The 11,606-nt window shown below is 35.5% G+C and overlaps 1 protein-coding gene across 1 annotated transcript; it reads left to right on the top strand.

The window, feature by feature from the left end:
* The first annotated feature begins 7,820 nt into the window (after window positions 1-7,820).
* On the top strand, window positions 7,821-11,601 carry LOC111369755 (protein NRT1/ PTR FAMILY 5.2-like). Its single transcript, XM_022991396.1, has 4 exons — window positions 7,821-7,990; window positions 8,439-8,656; window positions 9,134-9,705; window positions 10,590-11,601. The coding sequence occupies exons 1-4, from the start codon at window positions 7,864-7,866 to the stop codon at window positions 11,491-11,493; spliced, it is 1,821 nt and encodes a 606-aa protein (XP_022847164.1). The 5' UTR covers window positions 7,821-7,863; the 3' UTR covers window positions 11,494-11,601.
* The last annotated feature ends 5 nt before the right edge of the window (window positions 11,602-11,606 follow it).

Raw genomic sequence — 11,606 nt, 5'->3', positions numbered from 1 at the left:
TGTTTAGGGTTAGGTACCTCAACCTTAGCCAAACACCCCCACACTTTCAAGTGTTGGTAGGATGGAGGATAGTCTTTCCATAGTTCATATGGTGTCTCTTCCATTTTCTTAAGAGGTATTTTATTAAGAAGACTATTTGCCGTTAAAATAGCCTCTCCCCACATGTTCTGTGGTAAACCCGAACTTATTAACATGGCATTCATCATTTCTTTAAGTGTTCGATTTTTGCGTTCTATAACACCATTTGATTGAGGAGAGTAAGGTGCCGTTATTTGATAAACAATTCCATGTTCAGAATAAAAGTCTTCAAACGGTGCCCCATATTCACCTCTTCTATTACTACGAATATTTTTTATTCGTTTTTCAAGTTGTGTTTGAACTTCAACCTTATAGGTTTTGAATGTATCTAAAACTTCGTCTTTACTTCTCAAAAGAAAGACATAGCAAAACTTTGTACAATCATCAATAATGTCACAAAGTATTTCTTCCCACCTCGAGTTTGTACAAATTTTAGATCGCATATATCGCTATGGATCAATTCAATAGGGATTGTGTTCTTTTATATTGAATGGAATGGTGTTTTAGCCAATTTTGCTTTAACAGATATTTCACATTTATGATTACGATTGATTTTATGCGTCGAAATTAAACTTTGATTCATTAGTTTGCGCAACGATTTGTAATTCACACGTCCTAATCGATTATGCCACAAACATGAAGGCTCAAGCAAGTAAATGGAATTTATAGTTTTATTCATAACGACTTGCTTCGGTACAATTGTAAGAACATTCAACTTGAACATTTCATCACACATGTATCATTTTCCTACATACATCTCATTTTTAGACAACACAAATTTATCGGATACAAATACAAGTTTAAAACCATTCTTGCTAAGTAAAGACCTGGACATTAAATTCTTTCTTATTACCGGCACATGTAGGACATTGTTGAGGACGAGTTCTTTCTCGAATGTCATCTTCAAAGTGACTTTACCTTGTCCTTCACTTTTGAACTTACAGAATTTCTCATGTATAGTTGTTCCCCATTCAATTCTTGATAGTTGGAGAACATTCCCTTGTCCGCACACACATGGCGGGTAGCGCTGGTGTCAATCCACTATTCTCTAGTATTTTCAATCATGTTGCATTCGGACACTACTGCAGATAAACTCATTTATTGCAGTCCATCGGATAGAGTGTTATTTGCAACCATGTGGGCTTGAGTATTCTTCTTTGGCTTTTGACATTCACTTAAACGATATCCAACCTTGCCACAGTTGTAACAATTCCCTTTGAACTTCTTAGCTTTCTTGGAATTGTCTCTTCGTGGTGCATAATTAAGAGCCTTTCGTTTCTTATTTGTTGCCTTTAATTCCATTTCAACAAAATTTACACAATCTTGATCAACCGACCTCCGTTCAGTTTTCAGATTGTCCTCTACAATCCTCAAGGGCACAATCAATTCTTCCAAGTTCATTTCCTTGCGTTTGTGCTTGAGGTAAATTTTGAAATCTCTCCACGTAGGAGGGAGTTTCTCAATAATGGCAGTCATTTGGAATGATTCACTCAATTCCATTTTCTCGGCATGGATGTCGTGTAACAAGACTTGAATATCTTGCACTTGACTAATTACAGTTTTGGAATCCACTATCTTGTAGTCCAAAAATTTGCCAACGATGAACTTCTTTGTTCCGGCATCCTCGGTCTCGTACTTTGTCTTCAAAAATCCCATAGTTCCTTGGCTGATTCCTTTGAACTATACACCCCATATAGTGTATGATCCAATGTGTTTAGGATATAGTTCTTGCATAGGAAGTCCAAGTGTTTCCATACATCCAAAGCAATAATCGATTCACGATTATTTTCCTCTTTTTGTACAGTCGGTGCAGTTTCCTTTAAAAATTTAGCCAAATTAAGAGTGGTGAGATAAAAAAAAACATCTTTTGTTGCCACCTCTTGAAGTCTACTCCTGCAAATTTTTCTGGCTTTTCCCCATGTGGGATAGTAGTATTATGCAACGGTATAGCCACGGATGGTACCTCATTATTGGAACCATTTTAACTTGACGAAATCCCGATGGTAGTCATTTTTGTTACACAAACAGAAGTTCAACAAAATGATGATAATATCCGTGGAGGAATAGTACGCAAAGCACTATTCAAACAAAGTAATGTTTGTCCACAACCAACCACAAAGACACACGAATTTGTCTTAAAATTGTTAGAGATGACTTATAAAATGGGTTATGTAAGGGTTGATTTTTGATATATTTATTTGACTAGTTTTAACCCGCAAGAGTGTGATCAAAATGTAATTTATATGAATGAAAATTTGGACAGACTTTCGGGATAAAGATTACGCAAAACAAGGATTAAGAAGGAGTAGAAATAGAGAATAATCCAAGGCGAGATGTCATTTCTTTCCTTAAGACAAATTGCCCCGCTACGGTGCTCACGGTGAATGGAACTTGTCTCCCAAGATACAATGGATTCACAACTTGTGGTAGCAGCACTTCAAACCACAAGAAACCGACGAACTTTTGACAGAATTTCCCTTCTACAAAGGGAATGTATGAAATACTATAGAATTAGAAAGAAGAGAATTGCAAGAGGAGAATGAATGCTCAATGCAATTGATGTGTCCAAAACTATGTCCATATGATTCTATTTATAGATGTAAAAAGGGTACAAATGAAGTAGTGTTGGCCAATACATGCATCCTTTCAAAAAAATTGCAACACTTGGTCAAAACCTGCACCTTTTGAAAAGTTGCAACACTTCATTTTCTCCAACTTTGGTCCGCAATTTCTCATTCATCTGGAATTGGTTTTGAGATTCCAAATATACCACGACGATCTACTCGATGAGTAGAATAAGTTGGTCTATTTACTTTTGTAATTTGACCATCGGATCCAGTCTGAATATTTGGTCGAAGTTGACACGTAGTCACACCTTTTCATTTTCCATTTTTTACACACATTTTCATTTTCCAATTTTTACACACCTTTTCATTTAATATTTGAACCAATTCCTACAGAACTAAGTGCACTCTTAAGTAAATTAAGTTTTACAGAGTCTAAGCTGAAGAGAAAGTAAAAGAAGCAAGATTTTGTTGCCTAGTGGATAGATTCAACTCACTCAATTTGGACCTAGAGTTGCCCAACAATTTCATGGATCAACAAAATGATAGCTCTTTTTTCAAAATGTCTCCAAGATAGGAGGCAATGGAACATGACGAAGGTGAATACTTTTTTCCAACGATCGAAAAACCTATAGTTTATCACCAGTTAGATCAAACTTGAGAGAGGAGCACTGCTTAATGATGACTAGAAGAAAAGATGATAGTCTCATTGTCAATGGCAGAGCTCAATTTCTCTACTTAAATCCTCAAGCCAATAAAAGGAGTCATTTCCTCCAGAAGGTCGAACCCTCCAACTCCAAGAAGAGTTCTTTCTCCTGAGGATAATGACATCCAAGGAGCTCCTGCTTACCCGAGGCGAGAAATCTGTAGGAGAAGGTAACATAATGCAAGAACATTTTATACAGCTTCATCTAGAACTGTGAAATTACACATACTACCGACTAAAAAAGACTGAAAGTCCTTTCAAGTTCAAACCTACATTGTCATTTCTCAATTGAGATTAAAGTTCTCCCGTGCTTTTTTCGGTTTCTTCTCGGCTTGTCTTAGTTTCCATTTGAGCCCTTTTTTCTGTTCGTTTGGAATATGGGCATTATGTTTGAAAGTCTTGATTATCAGTGAGTCTCTAGATCATGTCCCAACTAGTTGGAATTTAGATATGACCAAAGTTCTATTGGGGGTTCGTAGTATGACTTGAAGAAGTCTTGAAGGAGTCCAAGATGGATAAGGAGAAGGTTTCGTGATTTGGCGGTGTTTTGGAGTCCAATTTCAATTCAAATACTTCATTATTGATTTTACTTATTGTATTATTTGATTATAAATATGTGGTGTACAAAATATATTGAGATTGACTAATTATCCAACTTATTAATTTGGTCCAAAGAGATCTGTTGTAATCCTCCATTATTAAAATTGGTGAATTCTATTATTCTACTCGAGAATTATTAATTTTTTTTTTCAAATTGAATTTTCACGTAAATCTTGTGTTCCTATTCTTATTACTTTTCATATTACCTATTCTCATTTTTCATAATAAACTAGTATCATAATAATTGGCACTGGCACATTTTCTAAGAAGAAGTTAGTGAGAGGTTCTTTTAGGCGGGCATCCATAGTGACACAAAACCGTTGTTCTAGACTACAGAAAAAGCAAAAAAATAAAAAATAAAAAAATAAAAAAAATTAGTCCAAATAGGTAGAAATCATTCAAATCTTTATTTAAATGTCTTGTGATTTTGGCGAAAACACGTTTCATTTCAAATTTATCGGTATAGGTCCAAGTTACAAAATAAATTCTAACTTCATAAAATTAGACATTTGAGGACGGCATGACCATTGTGGGGACATATTCAGCTCTGACAATAAAGTGAGATCTGTTTTTGAATTAAAATCAACAGAGACAATGGAGGTTTAAACTTGAAAGAACTTTCAGTCTTTTTACAAATAGTAGTATGAAATGATGTAGTATGTATCATTTCACAATTGTAGATGGTCGTAGGTCCACCAATCGAGGGGTGAATCTAGGAGTTTGTGTCAACACTGGCTTCCGTCTATCGTCGACCGCAATAAAATATTAAGAGCACTTTTGATACCCATTTTTTGAAAAAAAATAAATAAATAAAAATACATTTTATAATAATGATTTGATAGAGAATGTGTAACTAAAAATAACCCAAAAAAAAAGTTTTGAATCTGCGTGTAATATTATTTTATTAAAAAATGTGTGGTTGAAAAGAATAAAGAAAAAAACATATTTTGAAAAAAATGAGAATCAAACAAGGTCTAAAGTTTAAATATTAATATTTATTTTATTCAAATTGAATATATATAATTCCGTTATAAAAATAAATTATACTCATCAAATGACATTGTTGCCAAGTTTTATATAATGGAAGAGTATGAATTCGAATCTTTATAATTATACTTGTATTAAAACAGATAAAACCTAACAAATATTATTTTACTAAATTTGTTGTCAACATTCAAGGGATGCTATAATGGTCACGCTTACAATACCTCTAACAAGAAGTCACAAGTTTGAATCCCGTTTGGTCCTCCCTCCCTATTGAATTTTGGCAAAAATTGTAGAATTTAAAAATTGCACAATAATTTATTTATTATTATTTTTTTATCGTTACAGAATTCAAACTCGAGACTTGCACTATGTACATTCAAGCTCTAACCAAGTGAGCCACAAGAAATGTTTGAAAATGAACTGAATTAGCAGTAATATAAACTAAACCTTTAATCTATTGCCAACCAAAAAAATGGCTTCCATCGGATCTAGCACGCACGATCGCGGGGCTCGCCAGGTGTTAGATCTGCCCTACCACTAGTATTGTCTGTTCCTAAGGAGGAATATGTTACGAGGTTCTCCAGAAAACAAAAGTGATCGCACTCAGGGATAGATAGGGCCGGGGGGGGAGGGGGGGGGACGGCGCTGGGCTTAGTCCCCCCAAGGCCCAAAAAAAAATTTTGTTAAGGAATTTTTCATTTTTTTCTTGTAAAAACAGTTTTTTTATATGTAAATTTTTTTTTCGTGTATTACCCTGGTTTGAATTTTTGTAACCCGATATTGGATTCAATCCTGGATCCATCGCTAATCGCACGGTCTAATATCGAGCACTAGCATATGCAGCCACTGACATTATTTGACTTCAAAGTTTGTTTCATGAGTTAGGTGTGTCTATTGCAGCTTGTCATGCTATTTGGCATGATGATGTGAGTGCAAGTTCCCTGATTTGTGGACTAGACGAATTGAAGTTGACATACATTTTTTGCGATAAAAAGTTATTTCGAAGTAGTTGAAAGTTTAATATGTGGCTACATCTGATCTGTTTGCTGATATACCAACCAATGCCTTACTGGCATCTCAGTTTGAAGTTCTTCTTGCCAACTGCCAAGCTTACTGGTTCTTCGTTCGCTTGTGGGAGGGTTTTAAAGGGTAATAGTAGGCGTTGTTGTGTAAAACACGACTTGTATATTCTTCTTATGCATAAATATACACTGAACAATTAACATATTGTTTCTTCAATAGATTAGACTTTCGCCCTCCTAAACTCTAATATCTCGTCTTCTGTCAAACATCAATAGCTAAAGTGCAAATAATTATTATATTAAATTTATTTGAAAGGCCTTATATTTTTTACTGAAAATAGTTTCATCGGTTTTCGTTATTTTTTCAAAAACACGACTTGATTGAGCAGGGCTAGTTGTTACATGAGTAACACTCCATTTTTTTCCACAAATATATAGTGTTTGGAGCTCGTCGAATAATCTCCAACCCCTTCTCCATTTCACGTGTCTTGTCATTAGTAGCCCTGTTACATGAGTAACACTCCATTTTTCCCACAAATAAATAGTGTTTGTCCATTGGCCCAATTTTTCATTTTACCAGCCACCATTGTTTTAGAACTATTATATGAATCTTATCTCGAAACTCCATTAGGTTCAATATTAAATCCACTAGAAAATTCGAAGTTATTGCTTAGGTTAACACTTCATATATTATTACCTTCTGATGGTTTTTCTTGTAGTGATGGATTAGATTAGATGGTTTAATATGTTTTGTATGGGATAATTTTGGTGGTAAAAAATAGTTGGTTTTTTGTTGGAAGTTAGTAGTATGGAAGATTTTGATAGAAAGTAATTTAGTAGACAAAGTGGGTAGGAGAAAGTAACTTTACTAGAATGACAATGGTTTTTGCTCGCATACAAATGAGAGACTCGTGTCTTATTTATAGACCATAGCTTACATATGATTTCTTCTAGATAATTCTACATATGTCTACAAACCACAGAAACTTTCTTGATACTCAAGTTTCTCTAGTGAATTTTATATAATTCTGATTTTTTATTATTTTTGCTTGCCAAGCAATTCTATGATATTCTTGCCAAGCAATTTTAGGATCTTTTAGAAAATTCATAAAATATGCATCACCCATCACCTTCTATCAGCTCGTGCCTTTTGGACTAGCAGCCGCAGCCGGCATAAGCTTTCCCACTTTATTTTTTTAGTTAAAAAAATGTACCAGCCCAGTGTACATTTTTTATTTTATTTTATTTTATTTTATTCCAGGTACAAGCTCAAGTAAATTGGCGTTTCTGTTCTGATTGATATGAGCATCTATCTATATTTTTAATTTTGAGATGCCCATTTTGACTTGACAAGTATGAATCGGTTGGTTGGTTCTGCAGACATGAATTTTACACATTTCACTGCCAAAATAATCTATAATCTAAAAATAGATTACTATGCGGCAGGGATTTTGAGGTTTTGATTTTTTGACCATTAGGAGAAAAATGAAGACCACCTATGAGAGAAAAAGTCAAAAATGACTAATGAAATAGTGAAATAACGGTCAAAAAATCAATTTTTTAGGATGAAAAATCACAACGGGCACACCACATATATATTTTCAAAATGAAAACTAGGTAAAGAAAAGCCTCAGTGACTTCTGATGCCAAAGTTTGGAATGCTCGACAAGGCTGACCTATGAGTTCGATAATATCAAGGAAAAAGCCAAATTTAGTTGTTAATAAACCAACAAAGTCATAACAACAGAAATGATTGGGGAAGTTATTATAGTATATATCAACGAAAATTTTGTATACTGGCTACAAGGTCTATATAAACATCATCACTTGTAAGCTTTTACCATTCAAAATATCTATGGCTTTGAGCTTTTTTCGTGTTCTATAAATTTAATTCTCTCTCTCAAACATGTCGATGATGAAGGTGGAAGAGAAAGGTCTTCTCGATTATACACAAGATGGGACTGTTGACCTGAAAGGGAGACCTGTCCTTAGATCAAACACTGGGAAATGGAAAGCTTGTTATTTCATTGTTGGTAAGTAACAAATACCTGACACACGTCCTTAGATCTAACACTACGAAATGGAAAGACATGTACATCCATAGATCAAAAAGGTCATCTCGATTATACACAAGAAAAGACTCTTCTATAAATCTCATCATTTTTTATTAAAAGCATGACACGTGACCAATTTTTTAAAGCGACAGTAATACTGGAATTCAGGATCTTGTTTGCTCTGATGATACAAAGTTATTACTAAAAGTCCTATATAAGTAATAAGTTTTCAATGGCAGTTAGACTTGAATTCAGAAGCTTTGTTTGCAGCATCATGTTTCTTGGGCTGGAACAAAACTCTTTTTTTTTTCTTTTCATTTTTTTTTTTGAAGTTTCTCATGCCAGGCCTTTCTTTCAATCCTCAATTACACCGTTCATGGAATTCTCACATTTTGCAGTTTTATGAATTATGTGGACTCTATCACAGGCTATGAAATCTTTGAGAGGATGGCTTATTATGGGATTGCATCAAACCTAGTAATTTATTTGACAGACAAGCTCCATGAAGGCACTGTGGAATCTTCAAACAATGTTACCAACTGGATTGGTACTGTATGGATGACACCCCTTCTAGGTGCTTATATTGCTGACACTTTCCTTGGTCGGTATTGGACTTTCATCATCGCATCAGCCATTTACCTTGCGGTAATTCCTTTAATTTCTTTCGAACTCGATTCTCAGTGCATGTTTGGTACGCATAATTGATTACACTAAAATTTTAAATTCTTTCCTGTATGGTCGTGCTTCCAAGACCGTTTGATGCCAAGTTAATTCTAGTTTTCCTTTCTATAAGCTAATGGTTTGTTTGGTAAGATGGATTTGTATAATAAGAGACTAAATTAAGTAGAAAATGAAAATTAAATCTTGTAATTGTCCTCCAGTGCTCCAGCCTATGACTCTAACAGCAAACAATACAAATAAATATATTCATGTCTTTTTCAAGACAATTGATTCTACAGATGAATAAGATTTTAGCTTCTTTTTGTTCATTATATTGTCCGATGTCATGGAGTCCACCTTACTCAAACAAGCCAAAATGAATAATCCACTAAAAAAGGATAGTGAAGCCCTGAAGTAGGAAGAAAAAACAAACTCATAGTCATATTCTCTACCTTGTAACAGGGAATGTGCTTATTGACACTAGCAGTTTCGTTGCCTTCATTGAGGCCTCCATCTTGTGGGGATGGAGTAAAGGACGCGGATTGTGATAAACATGCCTCGGTGCTACAAGTCGGCATCTTCTACGGTGCCTTGTACATAATTGCAGTTGGAACAGGTGGAACAAAGCCCAATATCTCCACCATGGGAGCAGATCAGTTTGATGATTTTGAGCCAAAAGAAAAGTTCCAAAAGCTCTCATTCTTCAACTGGTGGGTGTTTAGCATCTTCCTAGGCACTCTTTTCTCTAACACTTTCCTCATATACATTCAAGAAAATGTGGGGTGGAGAGTTGGCTATGGCCTACCAACACTAGGGCTCGGGGTATCGATACTAGTCTTCACTGTGGGTACACGTTATTATCGACATAAGCCCCTGTCTGGTAGCCCGTTGACTCAGATGGCTCAGGTGCTCATAGCCACAGTAAGGAAGCGGAAGGTGGTTGTACCAGACGAACCAAAGCTTCTTTATGAGCTAAGTTTGGAAGAGTACTCTAAGCCTGGCCAGTTTAGACTCGATCGCACCGCTTCACTCGGGTACATATTTTCTTCCATTTTCTTTGTCTTTTTTAGCGTATTTCTCCCGTGTGTAAAGTTAACTACGTCATTGCTAAAACATATACTTTTTAATGAAATGATTCAATGGACATCCAGCCATAGGATACTAAATTCAATTCATTAATTATTGAATCACCTCGTCTATAATTTAAGCAGTAAGATGTGATCCATTTATATATTTAAATTTACAATAAAACTATTTGTACATCCGGTATTGACACCCCGGATGACACTCCCCTCACAAGAGAAGGGGGCCCACACGTAATAAAATAATTGTGGGCCCCCCTCTTGTGAAGGAAGTGTCATCCTAGGTGTCAACCCTGAATATACAAATAGTAAAGTCCATTTACAATAACAATAAAGTTATTTGTACGTTCGATGTTGACACTCCCCTCACAAGAGAGGGGGGTCCACACGTTATAAAATAATTGTAAGCCCCCCTCTTGTGAGGGGAGTGTCATCCTGGATGTCAACTTCGAATGTACAAATAGTAAATTCCAAATGCGCAAGTGGATTTATTCTTTCATCAAAGTTATGAAACCTACACAATTTATATAATGAGTGGTGGCAGGACTTAGTGATGGAGACAGAATTCGAATTCAATGGGGCTAGTCTAACTATGAGTTTTTCTAAACGCAAAATATTAAAATATTTTTAAAAAATCTCAAACTCAGTGGGGGCCCACCTCCCTTAGCATTTGCGGGACTTGAAAACTAAATATTATGCTATATGTACATAAATTCTGTAAAGATAGGTTGACAACATGCATACTTGTATAAAATCATCTGTTAATTGTTATTTTACTGGGGTACGATGTTGAAATCATGTTCAAAAATTATAACTGATCACTTCAATTCCTGTAGCGTCCTGGATAAAGCAGCAGTGGAGACCGGGCCGAATTCACCATGGATGTTATGTCCAGTAACACAAGTTGAACGAACCAAGCAAATGATTAAAATGATTCCAATTCTGGTTGCAACATTCATACCTAGTACAATGATATCTCAGACACAAACACTTTTTATCAAACAAGGCACAACCTTGGATCGAAGCATTGGTCCCCATTTCAAGATTCCCCCAGCATGTCTCACAGCATTTGTGACAATTTTCATGCTCAATACCATTGTATTATATGACCGATTCTTTGTTCCCATTGTACGAAAATACACGAAGAACCCAAGAGGGATTACATTGCTGCAGAGGATGGGGATTGGCCTCGTGTTGCATGTTGTAATCATGGTCACTGCTTTTTTGGCAGAACGAAAGCGTTTAAGGGTTGCCAGGGAGCACGAAATCTTCAAGAAAGATCAAACCGTGCCTCTTTCAATTTTCATTCTTCTCCCACAGTTTGCTCTTATGGGAGTTGCTGATAACTTTGAAGTTGCAAAAATTGAGTTCTTTTACGATCAAGCACCAGAAGGCATGAAAAGTCTTGGAACTGCTTACTTTACAACCAGTATGGGAGTTGGATACTTCTTGAGTAGTTTTCTGCTGTCAACTGTGTCTGATATTACCAAGAAATATGGAAAAGGGTGGATTTTAGACAACATAAATGCCTCACATTTGGACTATTATTACGCATTCAATGCTGTCCTGAGCTTTCTCAATCTACTGTTCTTTCTGATCGTTGCAAAGCTCTTTGTTTACAATGCAGAGAGTAATAATGAAAGGGAGTTACAGGAAGCCTTGGGAGCTCAACCGAACAAGTCTACACAGAAAGAGGAAATAACTTCGGATGATAAAGCAAGCTCGCTGACATCTTCATAACTGAAATTGTGATGAAATGTACATTCATGTCCTAAATGCAAATCCAAGCTTTTCTCAATCACATTACATGTACAAGGCTTTCGATTTTTTATCTTTTTCCTTGAAATGTCTTC

This window comes from Olea europaea, chromosome 20, assembly GCF_002742605.1.
Source record: "Olea europaea var. sylvestris chromosome 20, O_europaea_v1, whole genome shotgun sequence".
NCBI lineage: Eukaryota > Viridiplantae > Streptophyta > Magnoliopsida > Lamiales > Oleaceae > Olea > Olea europaea.
Note: the sequence above shows the minus strand (reverse complement) of the source record. Positions and strands in the feature narration are given on the sequence as shown.

Coding starts and splice junctions, on each gene's coding strand:
- LOC111369755 (XM_022991396.1), top strand. CDS start 7,864: ATGTCGATGATGAAGGTGGAAGAGAAAGGTCTTCTCGATTATACACAA. Junction 7,991..8,438: donor AGCTTGTTATTTCATTGTTG/GTAAGTAACAAA, acceptor ACTCTATCACAG/GCTATGAAATCTTTGAGAGG. Junction 9,706..10,589: donor GATCGCACCGCTTCACTCGG/GTACATATTTTC, acceptor CAATTCCTGTAG/CGTCCTGGATAAAGCAGCAG.